This window comes from Anthonomus grandis, chromosome 7, assembly GCF_022605725.1.
Source record: "Anthonomus grandis grandis chromosome 7, icAntGran1.3, whole genome shotgun sequence".
NCBI classification, from domain to species: domain Eukaryota; kingdom Metazoa; phylum Arthropoda; class Insecta; order Coleoptera; family Curculionidae; genus Anthonomus; species Anthonomus grandis.
Window position 1 is genome coordinate 35613462 of NC_065552.1, and position 26690 is coordinate 35640151.

Consider the following 26690-nt stretch of genomic DNA (forward strand, 5'->3'; position numbering starts at 1 on the left):
AATTCGTAAATTAATGCACGATTTGTAAAATAGTGTCAGTTATTGTACTGTCAATGCATGCTGTGTTTGTTTTAATCCTTGTATAATATATGACATGTTTGCACTATTTAATCATTTGGAGACGGAGATGACTACTTAAAAGAGGGTTATAGCCAATTTATTTTATTTGTCCAAATATTTTGATATATCGCACCTTCGCTAAAAAAGTACCTATCAACTCAAAAAACATTGTTTTAAGAAAATTATGAATAATTCGATTCACTGTAGGTATTATATTTAATTACTATAACAAAATACAAGTTAAATGATTTGTACTCGTAGTGTGAAGAAGAATATAATTAGAGAGTGATTTGTTTTTTTGCAGTTTTTAGTCAAAAAATATGCAATAATATTTTGACAGCTTATTTATATAAAAAAAAGTTTATTTTTTTATTACAAAAAGTTATAAAATGCTGGATATAAAAACTTAAAATGTGATTATTCTCTAAAAAGTTTTTTCTTTTCATATTCTCTTTAATGCTTTTAGGTTCACTTTTGTAGATCTGCTGTAGAGTATTTGGAATAATAATTTCTTTTTCTTCCGCGTAGATCCATTTATTAAAGTCTACATGTGTATATGATATTTTTTAGTAAAGAGTAGTAGAATTTTCTTGATTTATTTTAAGAACCTCTGCTTCGGTCATTTTTAAGGAATTTAAAGCCTGCCATGCCTATCTCGTCATACAATGTTTTAAGTGAATACAAATTCGAATGAATTCATTTATATGATAGGGTTCTTTTTTTGTAGACAAATAGTTTGTGCATACTGAGTAGGAACGAGTACCAAAGTTAAAGTCACGTAGATGTTAATATAACGTAGTTTGCAGTTTTCCTTGCAACATTACCGGCAGGACTTCAATCCATTTACCACTTGTCCAGCAGTCTCTTTATTGATGCAATTGCTATGCATTTAGCTATACGGATTATGTGTTTAGGTCCCACCGACCGTTTTGTAGATGCTAGTCTAGCAAGGGAGTCCGCCTTCTTGTTTCCAGCATGGCCTGAGTACCCAGGCAAACTGAAACCTGAGGCTTGCCTTTACCAGATCCTCCAGGAGCGTTAGGCATTCCAGTATGAAAGAAGCTCACCTTTTCAATAGCCTTAATGGCAGCCCTGTTGTCCGAGCAGATTGGTACGACTCTGGAGGTTTCGAAGTTAAAAATTTCCTATCTGAATTCCAACACAGCAAAAACTATAACTTGGAAAATGATAACATGCTTCTCTTGCGAGTATATGTAAGACTTCACCACAGAGTCCTGCACCAGTTTTATTGTTCATTCCGGAGCTATTTATTTACCAGATGGCCCCCATATTTGGCAGACAGCTACTGCCCACATCAGAAGGAAAGGGCACTTCTATACTAAAGCCTGAGACCAGATTTTTGAGGACAAGAGGTTTATGCGCAATCCTCATTGCCTCGAATTGCACCATCAGGTCTCTAGTCGCGAATGACAGTTCGATCGAACTGTCCTCAAATATTGCAGCTACACTCCATCCAGAGACATAAGAGCTGATGTGACAAAATTTCGTCTCCTAGTGAATAGTAAGGGCTCTGCTTTTTTGGGGTTGATTCTCAAACTTCCCGAGAAGTGAAGCATAATTTGTCGAATATACGCAGAGCCATCATCATCGGGGCCTGCATTGTGGCAAAGGATTCCCAGGTCATCAGCGTTGATTTATGTTTATAGGCCGGCCCTATTTAAATATTCGATGAAACTGTCGACCACTAGGTACTACAAGGTTGTGGATAATACTTCTCCCTGGGGGCTCCCCAACCTCTTTACGCTTTGACAATCTCTCTGCCTGCTATTAGAGAGTTTAAGTGCAGCAAATCCTACGTGCCTAAGGATGCCGCGCCTGCGCATTTCATTCATTTTCACGTTTCGCTTGAAATTCGGGCTATGGGTGTACGTTATTCTGCGTTGCTCCACGGGACTAATTTACTGCACGTACGTATGAGAAGGCGGAATTAGTCCTACTCGGATTTTGTCATACGGTCTATCGGAACGGTTCGGCTTTTCCTCGAAAATCCTGGTTTGTATTTCGATATAGAAGCAAGGATAGGAGGTATTTATATTTGACAACGCCGTATTTACGAATTTCGGCAGCTAAATAGCGACCGATGCGATGGATTGTCTGTGTCGCAACTGTTAATAACTAGATGGCGCACGCGGGCGGCAACTGTATTATTAAGTTATATGGAAATATGGGGTATTCTGTATAGTGTATATGTTACGATCAATGATGAAAATTCGCACATTAACGATAATGGCCGGGCAATAACGTAACGATCCAAGTAAAATAGGCAATATATGACGTAAATCGAAGTTTTATGACCAATATTCTCTATTTTCTTAAAATATTCAAAACCTAACCCAACCTTGGGCCAACCCAAGTCACCAAGACGTTGTGTAGCCAATTAATTTTAATAATGCTTAAATTGATGTCCAGTCGTTATCATTTGATTAGACAAAGTTAGGGCGAGTTAGGTTGGCCCAAGGTTGGATCAGGTTTCGTATATTTTTAAAAAAAATAGAGCATATTGGTCATAAAACTTCGATTTTTCTCATAATTATATTGTCTATTTTATAATAATTTGTATAAGTATAAAACTGATTTAATTTTAAATTTAAATTTTATTAAAAGTTTCATACCTTCTGGCTTCATTAATAAATTCTTGATCAAAAAATCCTTGATTACCAAATCCTTCCATCTTTGCAACACACACACACACAACAATAAGTTCTAGGTTGAATGGCCTTATTTGTTGTATGGTTGGTATCACATTCAATTTCACACAGTGTCCCCCTGCCTGAACTGAATACTGAATTTCAGTCACATTGCTAAGAATATTTGAGAGTTCTGACAACACTGTTTTTAACCGTTCGGCCGGATTCGTAAACGTAGGACAAATTCCGAGTAGGACCAATTCCGATCCCCTGTACGTATACGCGAAACGTCCCGAGCATCCACGATTCGACTCGATTCCAGTGCAGATTAGGTTTTAGGTTATGTTATGATGGGGATCATCCCAAAAAAAACAAAGGTGCAAAAGTTTTGTAGTTTGATTATATTAGTTTTGGGGTTTGGTTGCTTAGTTGGGTTAATTTTGTTTGATTATTTGTTTTTGCTGCTAATGAATTAGATCCTCTGATAACGTAACTCTCAACAGTTTCCAGTAAGGGTAAGTTTAGTTTTTAGTGTCTCATGACTTTTTGGGTTTTCAGTTAAGCTGTTTATGCTCAATTTAATATGTTTCAATTAAGCTGTTTATGCTTTCATCTTAGTTGCCTAGAAGTTGATGAAGAAATCTAGTTTATTTATCCCACCCAATGTAAGATATGGCTATTTTATTTAATTTCCTAAATTTCTATTACTAAAAAACAATAGTAAATGAAAGACAAATTAATAAAAATTATCCCGCCTGGCATTTGACAAATGACAAGTCGCTGTCAATTCTGTCACGTCACGTCAACACGCAGAAAATATTTTGCTTAAACTCATTTCGCAGGACACCTAACGTTATACTCGCGCGTGCGTTAACGTCGTTTAACGTGTGTAAATCTTAGCTACGTCGTCGCTGCACTTAAACTCTCTATTGAGCTGGGCACGTACATAACGCTGCGATAGCATGGCCCCTAACCAATTAACCAAACGGAATTCTGAGTCATAGTATTCGAGTGCTTGGCAGATTATTGCGAAAGGGTTTTTTTTTATCAAACGCCCCTTCAATATCGAGGAACGCATCCAGGTAGGTCTTACCAATGCCTAAAACACCCGTCTTTCTCACGAGGTGGTGTAGGGATTGTTCATGGATTTGTTCGCCCGTATTTATGAGTTATTGTGCGTATTTTTGGGTATTTAGATTTTCGAACGAGTCCTGTACATCCAACTCATATTTGTGTAAGATGTAGCGGTGGCAATTTACGGCGGCTGCATGCGGATTAACAGTAAACATAGAGGAGTGGTCGAACGAGTAATGCGCGTTTATGGTTGAGGCGTTTTTTAAATTGAATGATTCCTATGTCATGGCACGGCGACGTTTTTGTAACCGTTACAACATTCGGCGTTAAAAATTTATTGAAAAAGGTTTTGAAAGTGGACAGAGGTCCATCAGAACGCTAGAGAACATTGAAATTGTCCGAGGTGCTGTCACTGAAAATTCGAGGCGCTCAACTTGAAAACATGCCCATCAGGCCCTGAATATTTATCGTTCAAGTGTGCAACGAATTTTAACCAAAAACCTACATTTCTATCCGTATAAAATTCAATTTGTGTAGTTTTTAAAGCCTACAGACTACGGAAATAGAAAGAATTGTTACGAGACAATGATGAGGCTCACTTTCACCTGCTGTGTAGACAAACAAAACTGTGGATATTGGAGCCCTGACAACCCAAAAGAAAGGTATCAGAAACAATTGTATTCCAAGAAGTAACAGTGTGGTATGCCATGTCATATACTGGAATAATTGGACCCTATTTTTTTTCTCTGTAACTGTAACAAGTCAACGATCCACTCTCTTATTTAATAGTACCACAGAAAATAATTAAATCGGTTGACGTACCAGTGAACTTTGGTATGTCAAATTGCTATCCCATAGTATGATGACCGTGATAACCCTCCAGCAAACAAAATCCACTGCAATGCTCCACTTGTTTTTGACTTCAGTCCTTCAAAACTTTCTTGGCTATAACCCCAATTGGACCTGATTTCAACAGAATGAGGCGACAGCACACACAGCAGCAACATCAATGGACACTGTACGTTAACTGTTTCCGGGAACAGTTATTTCGAAATTTGGGGACATTCCTTTGCCGCCAAGATCACCAGATCTTAGGCCTTTAGATTTTTTTTGAAAGGATATTTAAAGAGTATGGCGTATACTGATGCCCAGCCATTACGGAGCAGTTAACTACAAAACATTCGAGTGGCCATTTTCAACATTCCTATTAAAATGTGCCAGCAAGTCTTTTGGAGATGGTCGACATTTGAACGGCATTGTGTTTAAAAAATGAAATCTGCATTTTAACTTAATTAATAATTAACCCAACAATTTTATTGTATTTTTATAACATGTTAAAACGGAAAATTTATTTTGAAACTAAAAATCTATTCTTCTACTGCCCACAATAATTACCTGAAAAGAAAACGTCAGCTTCAACTCCAGCTTCAATTTAAGAATTGTCCAGGTTTTTTCTATAAAATCAAGCATGAACCAATCTCTTCAGCTCCTCTATTTCCATGCTCTTCAGATTTGTAATGAAGAAAGGATATAGTTCCTTGAGGAACAGGAAGAACTGCTTGCAGATCATAGACAATGTATATTGACACAATGTAACTGGAACCAGCTTTTTCCTTTTCCTGTTCCTCTTCTTTTCTTAATAAATCTTTTTCTTCTAACTGTAATAAATACTTGTTTTCCCACTTTTCTTTAGCATCTCCTGGGGCAAATTCATAAGCCTTACACAACTCACAACGATCTGTCTGATTTTAAATTCAGTGTTAAACATTTTTGAGAACATCACTAAATTTGCGTGAGTTGAATTATTGTCTTGGCATTTTTGCTTGTAGTCATTAAATATATCGGTTACCTTTTTTCCACTCTCAATGTATTCCCTAGTGGTTTACTTCCGAAGGTAATGATTCTCAATACGTGGAGTCGAGCGAATATGCTCACGAACCACTTTTATAATTTATGCATCAATTTTTTTATGGCATTTGTGTTTACTTTACCTCTTTTTCTAGGACTACTTTCTCAACTTTGTCGGGGACTGTTCTTGCAAATCGGTTATTAATATTTTGCGTAGCCATAAAGAAAAATTTATATGCGCAGACTGGATCATTACCATTGACATAAAAATCAAATGCTTTGTTATGTTTTCTTGGTTTTTGAACACTGTCTTACCTGTATCCTGATTTGATTGACTTCGTGCAATTGTGAATAAAACTTCCTTACCTAATAATGTCTCTCAGAGCCCAATACTTTTGGAAAATATCTCGTCTTGTGTTCTCATCTAATTTATTGGAGTCACACCAATATTTAAGAAAGGTGATATTAACGAAGTGGCCAAATACAGACCAATCTCTTTATTACCTGTTTTTTCTAAGGTCTTCGAGTGTCATAGTGGAGTTTTAGTGAGGGAAGAAGTACCACAATAGGAACCTTCTCAGCCTGCTGGTTTAATTCTAATAAACTTTGTTTAAATCTAGACAAGAATCAAAAAATGGGTTTTTCTCTTTGTGACACCCAAGAGTTTGTGAACACTCCTGAAGTGAAGTTCCTTGGAATTTACCATGACCCTAAACTAATACAGATATTGCTAAGGTGTCGATTAGACTGAGAACTTCCACATACATGCTTGGCAGCCTGTGTCCTCAGACCTTGTCTATTGTGTCAGAACGTATAATGCTTACTTCCTATTGCTTCCCTACTATGCTCTTCTCTATTCTACTATGACATATGGTATTGTCTTTAGGGTAGTGACCAACCTATCCTACGAAGAGGCATTTAAAAGTAAACACATTTTAACTTTTCCATTAGTGTATTCTGGAATCCATTTTTTTTGTAGTTGAAAGGAGAAATATTTCCAAAATTCCATCACTTTCTGACTTACATGAGCACCAAACTAGAAATAGGGATGATTTGGTTCTGCTTTTTCATAGAATGGGAGAGTGCTAAAAGAATCCCGAATTAATGGAACTCATATTTTTTTCTTTGCTATGACAAGTAATTAAACAAAAATCATGATCGATGGTCATGGCAACAGAAAAGCGTTACACTGCCGTCTTACAGTAAATACTTGAAACATAGAATTGAATACATGAACATGATCAAGATATTTCAAAATTTGTCACATGTTTGTCTCAATAATAGCGATTTTTGAGTAATGACCCTTTTTTAGCGGGGATGCGATACACCTTTAAGATTATATTATTTTTAGCACTTTACTTCTTTTAGAACTATAAAAAAAATTTACAAAAACGAGGAAGTGCATCGGTTGCAATTAATCATAAAGTAAAAAACGTTTTTATTTATAATTCGTTGACACATAAATATATAATCATTTTAAAAAGCTGCCCTGTTAAATAATGCACCCATTTTATGCTATGCAAGCTAACAATAGCTAATTTATTACTTATGTTCAAGTTGTCCTAAAAACTTTCTGTTTTTATAGGTGCCAGAACGTTTCCAGCACACTCTTTTCCGCCAGATGGCACGACTTTCGCGCAAACCTCTCTGGGTCAAAGGATGACGAAAGAGATTCCTCCCTACGGCTACTGGAACATGCAGTTCTATCATCCGGAAGCAGCTTATGTAAAATTTGAGTATACTATTCCAAGGGGAGCTAGTATAGGAGTATACGCGCGTAGAAATGCATTACCGACACACACCCAATATGACATTCTTGAGGTTTTGAGTGGATTTAAAGCGAGAGCGAAAAGAGCTTCACATGTAACTTAATTTTAAAAGCTGCGTGTAAGTGTTCATAGTTAACTTCTTCTATTTTTTTTTAGTCAATTGTAAAAAAAGAAGTTACCCACTATATGGAACAAGGACACTGGTTCCTGTCACTGTATAATGACGATGGAGATCCACAAGAAATTATTATGGAAGCTGAAGTAGCTGACGATATGACGCACAATTGTCCCAATGGATGCAGTGGAAAAGGAGAATGCCTGATGGGACATTGCCAGTGTAATCCTGGTTTCGGTGGAGATGATTGTAGTGAAAGTAAGTATAATATTTTGACTTTACATTTATGGCATGAAAACAAGCTAGAATATCCGCTATATAACATAAGAAAACTTTAACATTTACCTGGTCTTTATAAACAAGCATGACAACATTGGCTTTCGTTTTTCACTCAGGTGTTTGTCCAGTTCTGTGCAGTCAAAGAGGCGAGTATATCAATGGCGAATGCCAATGTAATCCAGGTTGGAAAGGGAAAGAGTGCCAACTGAGGCATGACGAATGCGAAGTGCCGGATTGTAATGGGCATGGACATTGTGCCAACGGCAAATGCAACTGCATCAGGGGCTATAAGGGGAAATTTTGTGAAGAGGGTAAGTTCTTGTGCCCTCTTGTTACTAACCACATAGTGTGTCAATGATTAGCATGAAGTGTTCTAACTATTAAAAGGCATGTTAAGACTATTATCAGAAAATTATTTCTTCTTCGTCTCTCGGAAATTCATATTTTTTTGCCTGTTAATATCTGAAACTAATACTGTAGTTGTAATTTTTGTAGCTGACTGCCCGCATCCCACATGTTCAGGCCACGGTTACTGCTTAGAAGGTTCGTGCATCTGCAAGAAAGGGTGGAAAGGAGCCGATTGCTCCCAAATGGACAAAGAGGCTCTTCAGTGTCTTCCAGATTGTTCAGGGCATGGTTCTTTTGATTTAGAATCGCAAACTTGTACTTGTGAGCCTAGGTGGTCTGGAGAAGATTGTTCAAAAGGTAGGATATATTCTTGAATTATTTAATGATATTTAGCAATACTGTACAGGGTGAGTTTTTCAAAGCGCGGAGTAGTATTATGCATTGATGATATTATTTATCGATGACGTGCTCCTGGACTATTATTTGGTTAAGCATTCTTCACATTTTAAAAATATTTTGGACTATACAGAGTGCTCCGAAAAAGCAGGGCACTACAAAAGTTTTTTTTTTTAAATGGAACACCCTGTATTGCAAAACATTTTTGAATTCTTTGCGTAATTACCAATCTTTTTTGATAATGGTTTAATATGCCAAAAACTAATAGTTTAGGAGATAAATCAAATTTTGTTAAAAATTTAGAATTTGCACGCATCTCTTTAATATTAAAATTTAGCACCTAACTTTTGAATACAGACTTAATTTTTATCATCAGAAGTAAAATAAAGTTACTTTGATATGCGTGCTATGTAAAATTATTCATTTTGTTATACAGGGTGTTTTTTTTGAAAGGCCAAACTTGCCCAACTTTAAATATAAAAATCTCTCTTATTTTAAATGAGACACCCTGTATATTTTCATGTCATCTAATAGCTTACTTAAGAGCCTATAAATTTTATTAATAATATTCTATCCCTATCTCTAATAGTTTTTGAAATATCTTATATTTCTTCATTTCGTGTTATTTTTTTCTTATAAAATGAAACAAATTTATGGACGTTTCTTTTTATTAAATTCACTTATTTTTATATAATAAAAGTTAATTTCTGTTCAACAAATGTTCAAAGATATGTCCTCCTTGTTCGATACAAATATTAATTCTTTTAATTATATTTTGTCGAACATGGTATAACATTCCTGGTGTTACGGTTTGACAGGCATCCCTAATTCTAATAATCATATCCTCCCTTGTAGTTGGTTTTGTTGCATAGACTTTATCTTTGAGATAACCCCACAGAAAGAAATCTAGCGGCGTAAGATCGCAAGACCTTGGCGGCCATGCAACAAATCCTCCGCGACCAATCCATCTTTGAGGATATTCTTGATCCAAATATTCCCTTACTGCACGATGAAAATGGGGAGGCGCACCATCTTGTTGAAACCACATACTTTGCCGTTCCTGGAGATTGACTTCTTCTAATAATTCAGGCAATTGCTGCTGTAAAAATACTCGATATGAATGCCCATTCAAAGGTTCATTAAAAAAATATGGTCCAATTATACGGTTATTATGGATGCCGCACCATACATTAAGGGACCAATGATTCTGGTGCTGAACCTCACGTACCCAATGAGGGTTCTCTGTGGCATAATAGTGCATATTATGCCTATTGACAGCACCATTGCTTTTAAATGTCGCCTCGTCGGAATACATAATATAGTTAACAAAATTTGGATTAATTTCAATTTTGCGAAGTAACCATTCACAAAAAGTTACACGTAGCTGAAAATCTTGATTGTGAAGTTCTTGATGCAACTTAATGTGATATGGGTGGTATTTATATTTCCGTGTTGTCCGGTTTACCGTTGTCTGCGAAACATCAGAAAGTAAGGCTAACCTACGGCTACCAATGTGGGGATCCTCCTCAATTTGCAAAAGAATTTCAAGTTCTTTACCTTCATTTGCCACCCTATTAGCAACATTACGTTTTGGCAGATCCACGCTACCAGTCGTCATAAATCGGTCCATAACAACGCGAAAACTGCGGGAATCGGGTGTGCGCCGTTGAGGATATTTTTCTCTATATAGCCTTTGAGCTAGCAGACAATTTTTATTTGCTTCACCCAAAACAAAAATCATATCAATAAATTCATTTCTTGAATAATTCATTTTTAATATTGAAAACAAATATCTAAAAAACACCTTAAAACAAATCTAACTATTATTCTCTAATTAACTAATGTAACTGTCTTTTTGTTATTGAGATTTTTTGCATTTGTTTCCACGGCGCTTTGATGGATACATAAAAAATACGAGGTGCTTCAAAACTTTAAGTCGGCATTGTCAGTTTTTACAGGAGAAAAACAGAAAAATCCATGATATCTCAAAAACTGTTAGATATAGAGATAGGACACACACATTAATAAAATTTATAGGCTCTTAAGTAAGCTATTAGATGACATGAAAATATACAGGGTGTTTCATTTAAAATAAGAGAGATTTTTATATTTAAAGTTGGGCAAGTTTGGCCTTTCAAAAAAAACACCCTGTATAACAAAATGAATAATTTTACATAGCACGCATATCAAAGTAACTTTATTTTACTTCTGATGATAAAAATTAAGTCTGTATTCAAAATTTAGGTGCTAAATTTTAATATTAAAGAGATGCGTGCAAATTCTAAATTTTTAACAAAATTTGATTTATCTCCTAAACTATTAATTTTTGGCATATTAAACCATTATCAAAAAAGATTGGTAATTACGCAAAGAATTCAAAAATGTTTTGCAATACAGGGTGTTCCATTTAAAAAAATTAACTTTTGTAGTGCCCTGCTTTTTCGGAACACCCTGTATAGTCCAAAATATTTTTAAAATGTGAAGAATGCTTAACCAAATAATAGTCCAGGGGCACGTCATCGATAAATAATATCATCAATGCATAATACTACTCCGCGCTTTGAAAAACTCACCCTGTACGTATCGTACTGTATAGTAAGCCAGTTCGTGAGACAGTTGTACTGCATCAATTTACATGATTTTTTTAAATGATCCACTGATTACTGACACCTTAAGAAACTCCCATAAGAGCCAATAGAACCCTAAAACGTCGATGAATTTTGCGCCCTCTGAAGGTCAAGGAGTAGTACTAGTATTTTGGTGCCAAATTTAAATTTGGCTTTGTTATACAGTGCACTTAAAATTAATGGGAAAATTAGAACAAAGGCATGATGCTCGCCCGTGCAGTTCATGGCGACAACCGACAACGCTAAGCTGGCTCCCTCTTTAGTGATTCGGGCCCAGTGGCGGCGCAAAATGTGGGAGATCATTTTGCCGTACCCCGTATTTAACTATTCCATCGATATAGCAAATTTCATTTATTTATCTTGAAAAGTAAAAAAGTTATTAGGTGTTCCCCTTTTTTCTGTGTCACCCGGTATATGTTTAGGTTGTTTGTTGAGTTTATGTGTCTATTGGTTGTTCAGCAAATGTATTGTTTTTATTCTTGGTAGTTATACTAGAGAATGCCTAAGTTAACAAATGCGCTACAGTTAAATGGACTTAATAACACATGATATATGTTGTACACACTATATGTTATACATCTAGAACTACATTCATATATATTATAAAACTATAATAATTTTTCTGTAATATATGTCATTTCGGTAATAGATTGAAATGAATCTGAAAATAAAAGGCGCAATTTTTTTATACAATTTATTTCCAAATCCGTCACAGCATAAAAAAAATAATTCTTACATTTTATACATTACATCCTAAAATCCGAACATTATATTTAAAAAAAGGGTTCAAAAAGACCAATTTTTTCAAAAACATTTTCCCAATAATTACATTCTTCTTTCAGAACTCTGTGACTTAGACTGCGGTGACCACGGACACTGCGTCTCGGAAGTGTGTCAGTGTGATTCCGGATGGTCAGGCGAGTATTGTAACTTGAAACAATGCGATCAACGCTGTAACGAACACGGCCAGTGCAAAAATGGCACTTGTCTATGCGTCACCGGATGGAACGGAAAACATTGTACCATCGAAGGTTGTCCAAATAGTTGTTCCGCTCACGGTCAATGCAGATTTAGCGGTGAAGGTCTGTGGGAGTGTCGCTGTGATAACGGCTGGGACGGACCTGATTGCAGTATCTTGTTAGAGCAGAACTGCAATGATGGACGAGATAACGATAAGGGTAACGTCGATAGCAACGAAAATATCTTCAGGTAGTTATCGTTAATTTTTTTTAGATGGGCTATCCGATTGCGAAGATCCAGAATGTTGTTCGAATGCTGTATGCAAAAGTAGTCAACTCTGCGTTTCGTCACCGAAACCGATAGATATTCTGTTACGGAAACAACCGCCCGCTATCACAGCGTCGTTCTTTGAAAGAATGAAGTTTTTAATCGACGAAGGGAGCTTACAAAACTATGCTCGACAAGAAACTTTTAATGAGAGGTATGTTTTCTTTTATTAAGAATTATTTATGTATTAATAGTTTAAAAGTAGGAAAGTTCTTAAGATCCTAACTTACATATTTCTTTTTATTTCGTTTTATCAAATAATTGATTATGACTCTTAAAAACTTTCTAACTAAGAAACAACGTTAATGTTTATAATATATGTTGTTTTTGCAAACAATTTATTATATATATATAGACGCATTGTTGTGCCCCAGTCAAAAACACATCCTAATGTTGCTACTTCTATGTACAATCTATTTTTTTCTCTCATATACCTAGTTGTGTTGTATGTACGAAAATGTAACAGTGTTTATTACGATCTTAAAATCAACAGTTAATTACGTTACAAGAAAAATATGTTTAAATTTAAATCACGCTAAGAAATGGTATTAAAAAGCCCAAGAAAGTATTGATATTTGTTTAATTATATAAATTAAAATGATCCGTGGTAGTTGCTAGAAAAACACTAACATGGCTCGCTTTTTATTCTTGCTGCTCAGCGTATTTTGGAACCACTTCAATACGAGGTAAGGCTGCTAGCCATATAATAAAAAAGCACTACGTAGAGAGTTTATGTAGAAAGGTTATTCATAAAAATTAATTATAAATTGTGCTAATAATGAGTGTGTGTATCAAACATGTTTTTAAGTTGAAAATATTTGGATCAACATGGTTTTTTACACGAAACCCCAATATTAATTTGCCTGACGTTTTCCTATATTCTTTTTTTTTAATTTTACGTACTTATGTTTTTTTTTCTTACCCACTGTGTTCGTGTCATTTTTGTTTTTGCTTTGTGAAATGTGCATTTTTATGTTGAACGTTACGGTATTAGAGATTAGGTAGGTAAGGTTTTATTCGCAAGTTGTAGGAATAAAATCTTGCTTATATTGTAGTCAATAGTATGGATTTTTAATTTTAGATATTATGATTTTAGGTCCGATGAAAAAAATTTACCTAATTTTAGTTTTTTTTTACTTAGGCTAACTTTTATAAATATTTTGCTAATGCCAAAATGGCCTCCCAATATATTTAAATCTATCTGAATAACAGGTTAAACAACCTAATTACATCTTAGTATATTTTTACTTTTTTAGATTCAAAATAAGCTTCAACTTATCGATTTAATCACTTATTATAATACAATTGACAGAAGCTAAGTAAAAAAAAACTTTATGGACTATCATATACAGAGTATCTCAAAATCGGTGCCCGTACTTTTGGAATTATATTACAAGCTGAAAAGTAAGAGGGAACAATTTTCGGTTCTTCTTTGTAATCTAGTTGCAATAAATTATATGGTATTATCAATGAATTATTTTATTAACAATAACCTACGATTGATGACAAAAAACAATTGGTCTCATAAGACGTGATTAACTAAGTTATCTAGTACTTCCGTAGAATATTTTCATCTATTGAAGGTACAACAGCATGAATTTGAGCTACATTTTCAGGATTTCAACGGGCTTGAGATAACTCCAGAAAAAAAATCCAAGGGATTAAGATCTGGAGATCTAGGTGGCCATGGTATAGGGCCACCTCTTCCAGTCCACCTTATAATTTAAAAAAATTACTTTTTAATTAAATAAATTATTTCAAAATATCATAAAATGTTTCGTTCAAGAATCATCTCACTTGGAGGCCATAATGTGCAGGTGCACCGTCATGTTTAATAATAATTTATTCTAACGGATAAGTTAATTTAAATGAGTAATGGCAGAGGTAAATTTTCATTTAGGAATTAAAGATACAAAGCTGATGATCGACCATCATCGCTCATAAGATCTAATGCGTATTAAGTAAGGGGTTTTCATTTCTCCATTCATGTAGGTTATGAGTATTATGATACCCGTCTCAGTAAAGGTAACAGAGCAACGTCCTAACTCTGTGCCTTTCTTTAACAACAACGGATAATGATTGACATTGATTTCCATCACGGTAATACTCCTTTCAGCACGTATGACAAGGATCTCTCTATGCATGTACAAAGTAATACGTATGTACAAGGATCTGTCCGACTACTATTTCTAGACCAACAGCCTCGTCATGCATTGTAGGTTCGAACGTAACTACTTCATCGTGGTCTTGCTACCAATGCAGGCCTTTAAAACGATGTTGTTCCGTTCAGGTATCAAAGCTTTCTTCGGAAGTAGGACTCGAAGACTAATCTCTGTTACGATGTAAAACAACTTATTCATCGTCTATCTTCAGAACTCTCTGCTTGAAGCTTAACTCGTAGCCCTTGATATCCATTATGTCCGTTCCAATGTTCAAATATGGCTTTTTTTATGAGGAACGTCACATTTGTTTCACCATGGACCTTTGATTGATCATCCGTCGCTGCTCGTCGACGTCATTTTGAGTATCGAACCTTAGCTGCAGATCTCGAACTATGTCGGGCCTTATAATTGTTTTTGTGGCACATGTATTTAGCAGCATAGTTCGGAGGGTTCTATCCACACAGCATCGACGAAAATACTGTTGCTATGGTGCTGCACTGAAGAAACCTGCGCGGTATTTACTTTTACTAGGGCTTGCTGAATACAGGTCGACGTATTCTAACGCCTTCTGGACAGTGTTTTCTTATGTGACCTGCTTCGCCACATTTCCAACACTCCAATTTCCGATCCTGGCGACTGCATTGTCCATTAACCTCCCTAATGATCTGGTTGACCGATTTCTCAAAGTGTCTCTCCTGGAATCGCTTGCCGGACACGAGTCTGGTCCTTATTCGTGTTTTTTGGTAGCCTTAAATACAAGGGTCCGCGTTAATGCATCTGCCAGCATAGTTGGATGTGCACGTTGTAAGGCCTGCCTCATTTCACCATCGCGGTGTTTATCCAAGAATGTTTGGACTTCCAATCGTTGCCTCATTTCACCATCGCGGTGTTTATCCAGGAATGCTTGGACTTCCAATCGTTCCATGATCTAGTGCCATGTTTTATGCCAGTCAAACCAAACGTGCAATGTTCACTTCAATTTCTTGCAAAAACTTCTGAGATTTTTGGTACCGATTTTCCCGCTGCGTATGGTAGACCTGTTCCAGATGTCATTGATCATAACGTATCTCCAAATGCTTCACTAGGTGGTCGTAATGGCAGTGGTAAATTTTCATTTAGAAATTGAACATACAAAGCTGATGATCCAAAAAAGACCTGGTCCAATTACATTATTATTTAATAACCCAGCCTAGATGTTCATCGAGGATCGTCGCTAATAAAATCTACTGGTTATTAAGTGAGGGTTTTCATTTCTCTATTAATGCAGGGTATGCATATTTATGATACCAGTCTCTGTAAAGGTAGATTAATCAGGCCAGATATTTTTAATAAAGTGTGAATTATTACGAGGCGAAGCTCACTATCCCCTTTATGTGAAACTTGAACTTTTTGAGGTCTAACTGGATAGAGACCATTTCTCCTTAATAATCTGTGAACTGTATCTTTTTGGAAATAAATAATCTACGTTTTACTCGTTTTATGGTTTTTGCATCAGGGTGCCGACGATTTGGAAACCGTTGCGCATACCTAGCCGAAGCAGTGATGTTGTTATTACATGCACCTAACACTTTTAACATATCCACATATTTCCGATTACTGTAGTACCGTGCCATTTCAAACACACAAAAATTAAAGGAAGTTAACCTTTTCAATACAACACATCGCTATAGCAACTTAATAGTTATGTTAAATAAAAAGGGGGGCAATCTTAAAATAAAAGGCATAATTTACATTTCAAGCCATAACTCTATAACGAAGAGCAATCGGATTTTTTTTCACTCTTACTTTTCCACTTATAATAAAGGTATATTATCCCTAAGGCACGGGCGTCAATTTTGAAACCCCCTATATTAGTAAATACTACACTCAAACGAAAACTCACTATTACCGTATAATTTACAGCCGGTCGGCCGTAGTCCGTGGACGGGTGGTAACCCAGATGGGTACCGGTCTTATGGGCGTACGTGTCAGCACTAGTACTCCCTTGGAAGGATTTACCCTAACACGAGATGACGGATGGTTTGACCTTCTCGTAAACGGAGGTGGCGCGGTTACTCTTCAGTTTGGTAGATCACCATTTAGGCCACAAAGTTACATTGTTTACGTCCCGTGGAATGAAGTTGTCATTATAGACAACGTGATAATGACATTGGGAGAAGAAAAAGGCGTGTCATCCGTATCACAACCTTGTGCCGTCCACGATTACGATACAATGAAACCGGTCGTATTGGCAACGTGGAAGCATGGCTTTCAGGGTTCTTGTTCTGATAAAAGTGCTATTTTGGCCGAGTCTCAAGTTATTCAAGAGAGCTTAGGTAAGTGTTTAGTTTTAAATACTTTAGATAATATTGTAAACGCCGAGAAACCAGTTGATGCTCCGCCATTCTGGAATGACACAAGTGGTACACCGCACGTCGTCTCGAATGTTAGCGAAAATCTTCCGGAACATCGTTCTGCCGAGTATATAAGGAGCCGCATCGCCGATAGTTGTCAGTTGTTCGGAATTTTCTTCGATAGAGGTGCTCCGTCACTCTTACAAGAGCTAGTAACTCTCGGCGAGTGCGCAATAGTTGCGCTCTGGCTTGGTCAGCGTCTTACTAAAATAGCCAATAACTATTTCTTCTTGTCCACCCTGGATTTGGGACAATACAGCTCCTACGCCCACATTGCTAGCGTCCGTGTTCAGTTCAAATTTTCCTTTAAGTAAGGGTTAGCTCAGGATAGGTGTGCCTGTCAGAGTCTCTTTTAGGTGATTAAGGACTTCCTGACAGGCTCTTGATCAGTCTTGGGACCATTGGAATTTTCGTTCTTCTGCAGTCAGCCCGGTCAATGGTATTGCGATATTGGCAAAGTCTGCCACAGCTGATGCTTATGTTTGCAAACTGGTCAATGTTCGACAAACTGAGTCTTTTTCTTATCAACAGCAACTCCTTAACCGGAAAGGACATGAATCAGATACTGCATAACTTTTTGAAATGCATAACATTTCTTTAGGCTCAACTTTAATCCAGAACTACTTTTTATAGATTTTTCATGTGGTCCTTAAAGAATTTTCCTAACACAATAATGTCATCAGGGTAAACCCGGCAAGCCTTCCAGGATAGATATCTTAAAATCGTTTCCGTCAGTCGTTCAAAAATAGCAGGGGTATTGCATAATCCAAATAGCATTACGTCAAATAGCCTTAATCCAGCACCTACCGTGAAAGCCACCTTTTTCCAATATTCAGGGCTGAGAACTTATCCGTTTTCAAGTCTAACATGGAAGACCTTGGAGCCAGGATGTCCAAAGTGTCATCAATGCGAGACCCTCCTTTTTAGTCAAGCTATTAACCTTCTGGTAATATACGCAGAATCTACTCAAGCCGTCTTTCTTCTTTACGAGTATCACCGGTGAAGACCATGGACTGCTAGATGGTTCTATGACGCCTTGGCCATACTCTCAATAACTTTATCAGTCTTCTCGCGCCTCAACGTCGTCATCAAATACGTCTCGATATCTATGGACCAAATGCCTCAGCCTCGTTCTTTGGTTTGCCCTTATACTGGTGCTTGACGATGATACCACCGCTTTTAATTGTTTCGGAATGGCTTCCCAGTTAATTTCCAGAACCATAACTTCTTGAAGTATTGCTGAAATTACAGAGCAGTGTCCTAACTCCTTACCATTCTTTAACAGTACAGGATAAAGATTGACATTGTTTACCCTCACGGGAATACTCCTTTCAGCACGTACAAGAGTCTTTTCGACTGCTATCTCTCGACCAACATTGCTTCATCATGCATTGTAGGTTCGAACATTGCTACTTCACCGTACATGGTCTTACTATCAACGCAGCCCTTCAGAACGATCTCGCTCCCTTGGTATCCATATATCCAACTCGAAGCCCTTGGTATCCATTATTTGAGTTCCGATGATCGCTTCGTCCTCAATCTCAGCCACTATGGGATCTTCAAATGTGGCTTTTTCTATGGAGAACGTCACGTTTATTTCACCATGGACATTTGCTCGATCCTCCGTCCCTGTTCATGGCCGGATCTTATAATTATTTTTGTCGCACCTGTATCCAGCAGCACAGTGCCGAGAGTTCCATCTACATACACATCGACAAAAACAGTATTACTATGGTACTGAATTGAGGAGACGTGGCCGAAATCCAAGTCGACGATCGTCCCTTCGCATCAACTTGCTTTAGTTTTCCGGATTGACGGGTGTGGAATCGCTTTCTGGACAGTGTTTTCTTATGTGAACTGCTTTAACGCATTTCTAACACTTCAACTTTTGATTTGGCGGCTGCGCTCTCCATTCATCTCCCTTATGATCCGCTTGACCGATTCCTCAAAGTTGGCCTCTACTGGAATCACTTGCCGGACATGTGCCTGTCCCTATTCGGAATTTGAGAGCTCGTGTTAATTAATATACTAGCTTAGGTGAATGTGCTAGTAGTAAGGAATGCCTCATTTTACCATCCAGGAATGTTGAACTGTCAAACGTTCCATGATCTTTTTCTGAACCATAACGCATCTCCAAATGCCTCAGTAGTTAGTCAAATACTTCTTGTTCTTCTAAGGACATTCTTTGTAGGATGACAGCAGCACTTTCTTTCTAAGCCAACGTAAGAGCAGTGGCCTTCTCCCTAGATGACCAGCCATTTGCTTTTGCAGCTACTTCAAACTGACGCTGATAAATATTCCCGGATGTAGTACCATCAATTTGAGGCGGTTTAAGGGGCATTAGTCCAACAGATTCTATATTGGCACAAACTTTATTCTTGTGGTAGTCTGCTAAAGGTCTACAGGGTGATGAGCTACCCTGATCCCTAAAATATTGACGTCTAATGTTGCAATTTTGTTTTGCACTTCCTGGATTCTGTACTCCATTATTGAAAGAATCTCCTTTTTCAGTAAGAAAGATTTTTTCCGAATTTTTTCTTTTAATTGGCATTGTTTTCTAAAACCTTTTCTTCCAACGTGGCATAATTTTCTCTTAGTGTGGCACAGATTTCTTCCATCTTTGCAGCATTTTTCAGCAACTTAGCTTCCAAACCTTTCAATGTTTGACTGATCTCGCTTGCACCAGTACAAATAAACTTGTTGGAATCATCGCCTTCTCTAAGTACTGCGTTACGAAGCCGCTCCTGCAAGACCACTTTATTTCCCGCCGTATCGCAGTCCCTTTCTTCCAGTTCCCTTTTCAGCTTCGGTTTTTTAAGACATTTTAGTCCACTATTATTTTTTTTTCACCAATATCCAGTTGACTGCCTTCCGATTCATACCCCACACTTGATACCAATGTAGTGTTTTTTTCAGTTCGTTCAGGTATAATCTAAAATAATTGAAAATGGTTTACTAATTTATTTATTTACACTTCACTATGAGAACATAATCGCTAGAGATATTTATAACAAAAGACTAGACTACAAAAGCCTAACTACTAGAGATATTTATTTGTACTGTATTTTTATACAATTTAAATCTCGTGCCAATATTACGAACTTTATTTTACTGAAGTAACAACTATCGGTGATGCAGCTCCTTATATACTCGGCAGAACGCTGTTTCGGAAGATTCCCGCTTACCTTCCGAGATGTCGCGTCATGCGATGGACCACTCGCATCATTCCGGAATGATGGAGAATCAGCTGATTTCTCTTCGTTTACAATATCGTTACAATATGTACAAGAAAGAAAGAAAGTCTCAACTGAATCCATTTTTAAATGATACGGTAAAAAGGAAAAAACAAATTTGACGTATTTTAATTAATTTTTTCCAAGCTTAAATTCAGTTTAAACTTATTTTTTGTAGAGATTCCCGGTACTGGGCTTCACCTGGTCTACCATAGTTCCCGAGCAGCTGGCTACCTCTCAACTATACAACTACAACTTACTCCCGATGTTATTCCACCAACTCTCAAACTAATCCATCTTCGAATAACGATCGAAGGCATCCTCTTCGACAAAGTATTTGAAGCTGACCCTATTATTAAATTTACTTATGCATGGAACAGGTTAAATGTATACAGACAAAGAGTATATGGGGTTACCACCGCTATTGTAAAAGTTGGTTATCAATATAGTGACTGTAAGGAAATCATTTGGGATGTCCAGACTACGAAATTAAGCGGACATGATATGAGTATTTCGGACGTTGGTGGTTGGAATTTAGACATTCATCATCGTTATAATTTTCACGAAGGTTATACTTTTTAATTTTTTTTAAATAATAATCAGCCTTAACGATATATTACGTTTACAGGAATACTACAAAAAGGGGATGGTTCCAATATTTACTTAAAACATAAACCAAGGGTAATTCTAACCACCATGGGTGATGGACATCAGAGACCCTTGGATTGCTTAGATTGTGAAGGACAAGCCACCAAGCAGCGCCTTTTAGCTCCTGTTGCTTTAGCTAGTGGCAGGGATGGTTCGATTTACGTCGGCGATTTTAATTTAATTAGAAAAATTCAGACCGACGGCATCGTCAGAACTTTAGTCAGATTAAAGTAAATCTTGTCAATATGGTTTATAAACAAAATTTTAATTTTCAAAATTTTTAGTGCTACAAGAGTATCGTACCGCTACCATATGGCCCTCAGCCCTCTCGATGGCAACCTCTACATATCGGACCCTGAATCGCACCAAATTATTAAAGTACGCAGTACAGACGATTTTAGTGATCCAGATCACAACTGGGAAACGGTAGTGGGGTCTGGAGAAAGGTGTCTTCCAGGGGATGAGGCGCATTGTGGCGATGGCGCCTTAGCCAGAGACGCGAAACTGGCGTATCCCAAAGGCGTAGCTGTGTCTAACGACAACGTTTTATACTTTGCTGACGGAACAAATATTAGGATGGTTGATAGGGACGGAATTGTGACGACTGTTATAGGAAATCACATGCACAAATCCCATTGGAAACCGTTACCTTGTGAAGGAACTTTAAATTTAGAGGAAGTACATTTGAGATGGCCTACTGAGCTTGCTATCAATCCTTTGGATAATACTCTTCACATTATTGATGATCACATGATTTTACAATTGACCACTGATGGCAGAGTAAAAGTTATCGCAGGTAAACAATATTTGACAGTTTTTTTGCTTATAATAGTTAAAAAGGTATATATGAAATAGTTATAGTATTAAGGCAGTTTATTTATTTAGATATATTATGTGATACTAATTTAGTTGCAAAGCAAATTAAAAAACAAATCCTTTTTATTTTACAATATTTATTTTCAATTAATCGCGACGCGTTTCGGTTTTTACATCATTGTCAAGGGAGAACTATAGTAAGTCATCAAAAAAAAATTTTATTAAAAAGATATAAAATAAAAGTACAGCTTACATGATATTGTTACAAAATATCTATAAACACATTAAAATTTTCGGCACAATGATAATATATCCACATATTAAAACATAGATAAATCGTTTCTATACACTCAGTGCTTACAACTAACAAAAACTCTTACTCGTCCATACTTGCAGTGGAGTCGTAGATTAAGGTAAAATGAAAATCCTATAGTCGCCCTCCACTTATTTATTAAACATGATTCAATGTTTTAAAATTCCCGACATGTTTCGGACATAGCGGTGTCCATCATCAAGGGATCTTAAAAGGAAATAGTTCTGAACAAGGAAACAAACAGACGCAGAAAAAACTTAAAATTAATGTAAGGCACACTTACAAAAGTTTAAAATTGCTATCAGTTATATGCCCCAGGGCTTGATTCCATGTCATAATAATAAATAGAGGGTTTTTTAACTGTCACGATATGTTTTTGCTTAAAATATGTCTTAATATATAACTTTTGTATACTAATTTACGAATCATTTATGCCAATCTTAGAACTTATTCGTTCTATTTCAAATGCATGTCATGTCAATGACAACACCCAAATGTTAAAATTGATTGCGAAGGTTTTTTAATCATTCTATTTTAATGTATTTAACCAATTTTGGATAAGGTAGGCAATAACACGTTGCCTCACTTCATCCCATGACTTTGCTCTGAAAATTATGGCGGTGTCATCGGCTTAAGAAATAATTGTACTGGACCCAAAACTGTGTACACTGTTGTATTCCGATTTTGATATTTAACGGATTACTAAATGTACCGAATATTTTTGTATATTGTACTTTTCCATGCAAATAGTTTTCAAAGATATCCAACAATTCCTCTCAAGAATATCCAAAAGTAGAAAGTGAAGCGCCATATTAAATGCCTTTACTAGGTCTAAAAAGAAACCCATAGAGTTTTTATTATTACACTTTAATCGTAAAAAGTCCAAAAGTCTGTCTTTAATGCACTTTTCGAAAATTTTTGCAAAACTATTAATTGGTCATAACTGGTAACCTTAGTTTTATCCCTTGATTTATGAAGGATGTTTTAATAAGAGCACAAGAGTTCTGTTTTACATAAACCACCGTATTCTGTAGAGAAGTATTGAAATATTTATAGACATACATTTGGGAATTATGTTTAAATAAAAATATCTTGTAAATGGCCGCCATGGCTTCGCTGGCATATGCGTATCCTTTAGAGGAAATTTTCAATAATGCTATTGTATACATGTGGTGGTACCTTCATTGATACAGCGCAGCGTCTAATTTCAAATTTCAATGCTGCAAGCTTATTAGCAAAAGCCTGTGTCTTCACATAACCTCACAATCAAGCAGCAGCTAAGAAGTCTAAAGGCGTTAAATCGTGAGAGCATGGAGGCCAATTCTGGACATGATCAGGAGCAAACTAGTGCAAGATTGTCAATGTGGCACCGTTCTGCTGAAACCACATGCGTCAACATCAATAATAGCTTTCAAATAAAGCACAAGAAACTGTTATCATAGTACAATGCCGTTCGCCATTCACCATTATTGTGAAGAAAAACGGTCCAATTATTCCTCCTGATCATAATGCATACTATAGAGTGTCATATTGAGGATGCATTGCTTTCTAATGAATCATAAAGAATCACCTTGATTACTGAAAATCATTTTGTTTCCAAAATCAGCAGGTTGCTCAAAGATCCATATGATGAATTGCCTTTGGTGTCCATGGTCTGCTGGCAGAAGTTGTTGGTTCATTTGGATTTTGTAGGCATGAAGCTGTAAACCTTTAGACAATTTGCTGAAGAGTGCCTGTTGAAATGTTCAATTTTTAAGCCCGATGACGAGTTGACGTCTTTGACGTTTCCGTCACACTCTTGCGATTTACCGTGATGTTTTATTCTCAATGAGCTTTACAAGCTGAGCTGCTTAGTAACTCAATACTTTTGTTTGACGATGTATCGTTATGTTTGTGACTTTTTTATAAAAAGTCTACACAGAGAATTTCTGACTTTGAATAATTAGGAACACTTGGTAGAAGCTCCAGGTAAGCAAATCATGCTCTTGTTTTTATGACCAGGGTCTACGGAATCTTATAAAATGCCAGTATCCTATTTTTTCACTGTATAAAAGATCTACAGTCAAATGGTCTAAAGAAAGCTAAGATGACCATGGAGTATACTGATGAACTAGAATGCATTTTTTTATTTTTTCACAGTAGATGAATTAGAAGCATTATGTCGACCGTTGTTTTATCGTATAATACTCTACTTTTTACTAAAGACCACCTCAGACAAAAAATCACAAAAAATTACCGGCCACATTGCTTTTCAATAAGGATTTTCCATAAAAATTAAAAAAGTATGGAGCCATGCTATGCGTAGCCAATCAAATATCTTTTTTGTAGATCATGTGACACTTAACAATTGGAAATTGTGGTCACTGATAAAGAATCAAAAGCAAAAACTTTTGAGCTTATAATATTTAAATTTTTTAAAGTGTCTGTTTAAAACACGAAGGTGACTATGTAATTGGTGTTTTGCCATTATAACCTTATGTACGTTATGGCCTTATGCATCTATGCTTAACTATAAATAAGCTATTATTAACCCCATTTGTCAACTCAATCAGCCACGTCATAATCATGTGACATTTTGACTGTCAAACGTGGCGCGAAATTCAAAACTTGCTTGCAAAAGACATTCAGGACTTTGTCTAACAGATAATTGGTAAAGAAAAGTAGAAGTAAAGAATTTGAATAAGTAAGGTAGCGTTAACCACCTCAATTGAAAGATAGAGTCTGATACACGATCAAACTTTCCGAGGTTAAAAATGAATCTACAGCAAGTATTCTGCACGCGTTGCAGGCGGTAACGATTTATTTGGTCTAAGCAAGGATAATAAACTATAAGGCAGTAATTTAAAATAAATAAAACAAGAGCCACTACGAGCTTTTTCCTAGTTTTAAAGTTGAAAATGTGTTTATTGGCATAAAGCATACGCATGCGTAAATAACACCTCTGCAGAAGAGTATTAACATGTTCCTTAAACCTTAAATAATTGTCTATTTTAAGTCCCAGAACCTTCACAGCATCAAATAACAAAATAGTTTCGTTACCCAATTGAATGTGAACAGTTTCCATTATATTTTTATGTGTTCCTCGTTGGTTTGAAAACAAAACCATTTTTGTTTTATTAGGATTAATGACAAGGCTCTTTTGAAAATTGATTTATTACGTTCAGATCAGCGTTAATAGTATCAGCCACGTTATCAAAATTAGCAGAGCCAAAATAATGTATGTATTGAGTGTCTTCAGCATACTGACATATTTCAGAATCTTCAACACGACCGGGTAAATCTGAAGTATATATAAGAAATAATAATGGGCCTAGGATCGACCCTTGTGGGACACCAGAAATAATATAATATAATATAGGGGTAATCAAAAAATCTTTTTACCTAATATTTTAAATCGGTCTAGAGATGTTCCACATTTAAAAATTAGGTTTACTATATATGCAAGAGGCTGCAGTAAGTATAACTGGTTAGTTTTTCTTTCTTACTTCTTAAAACTTAGTCTTTGCAGTAATTCTATCAATACCAGGGCTACTGTTGTCTTCAAGACCTTTAATTTTTTGAATTATTACGTTCTCAATCACTGGCTTTACATATAATTAGGCTGATTTAATCTGATTACTAGCTAGTTTGTGCCGATTATTTGGTTCCGGTATTTGATGTAATACGTCTAGAAATAAAGAAATCATTGCAAAATATAACATAGAAGAATAATTACCAAATTGGCTTCTGTCTAAAGGAAACTTTGTTTCAGGTCGCCCCTTGCATTGTCCTTCTCCTCTCTCAGGCTACGATATGGACTTAGCGACCCACGCGACTCTTGTTATGCCCCAAAGTATAGCTTTTAGCTCGACGGGGGATTTGTACGTAGCAGAGAGTGACTCCCAAAGAATAAATAGAGTCAGAGTTATTGGAACTGACGGAAAAATTTCTCCGTATGCCGGGGCCGAATCTAAATGTAATTGCTTGGAAAGAGGGTGCGATTGTTTCGAAGCCGATCATTATTTAGCATCCAACTCGAAATTCAATACAATTTCAACGGTGACAATCAGTCCAGACGGACACGTACATATCGGGGATCAGGCTAATTATAGAATCAGATCTGTAATGGCGAGCATTCCAGACTCAAGCATATCCAGGGAATATGAGATTTATTCACCGGAAACCCAAGAGATTTATATATTTAATAGATTTGGACAGCACGTTGCTACTAAAAATATTTTAACTGGTGAAACGAGCTATTTGTTTACTTACAATGTAAATACCAGTAATGGAAAACTTAGTACTGTTACTGATGCTGCTGGTAACAAAGTGTTTCTTCTTCGGGACTACTCGAGTCAAGTGAACTCAATCGAGAACACTAAAGGTCAAAAGTGTCGCCTTAAGATGTCGAGAATGCGTATGCTTCACGAACTAAGCACCCCTGATAACTATAATGTAACCTTCGATTATCATGGACCGACTGGTTTGTTAAAAACTAAAATTGATAGTAGTGGGCGAAGTTACGTTTATAACTATGACGAGTTTGGCAGACTTACATCAGCAGTGACACCCACAGGAAAAATTATTAGTTTGTCCTTCGATTTAAGCATTAAGGGTGCAACGGTGAGAGTTAGCGAAAATGATGAGAAACATGTTTCGATGTTGATCAAAGGATCTTCCGTGTCCACCAGGGTA

General features: G+C 36.4%; 1 protein-coding gene across 7 annotated transcripts in view; it reads left to right on the top strand.

The window, feature by feature from the left end:
* LOC126738775 (teneurin-m) overlaps positions 1-26690 on the top strand; it is a 326951-nt gene that overhangs the window by 282799 nt on the left and 17462 nt on the right. For all 7 annotated transcript variants that reach the window (XM_050444212.1, XM_050444217.1, XM_050444218.1 and 4 more), the window contains 11 exons: positions 7216-7493; positions 7556-7772; positions 7910-8104; positions 8289-8498; positions 12007-12342; positions 12398-12605; positions 16516-16928; positions 20418-20807; positions 20868-21117; positions 21172-21683; positions 25768-26687. In XM_050444212.1, coding sequence (XP_050300169.1) covers positions 7216-7493; positions 7556-7772; positions 7910-8104; positions 8289-8498; positions 12007-12342; positions 12398-12605; positions 16516-16928; positions 20418-20807; positions 20868-21117; positions 21172-21683; positions 25768-26687 — 3929 coding nt within the window. The remainder of the gene's footprint in view (positions 1-7215; positions 7494-7555; positions 7773-7909; positions 8105-8288; positions 8499-12006; positions 12343-12397; positions 12606-16515; positions 16929-20417; positions 20808-20867; positions 21118-21171; positions 21684-25767; positions 26688-26690) is intronic.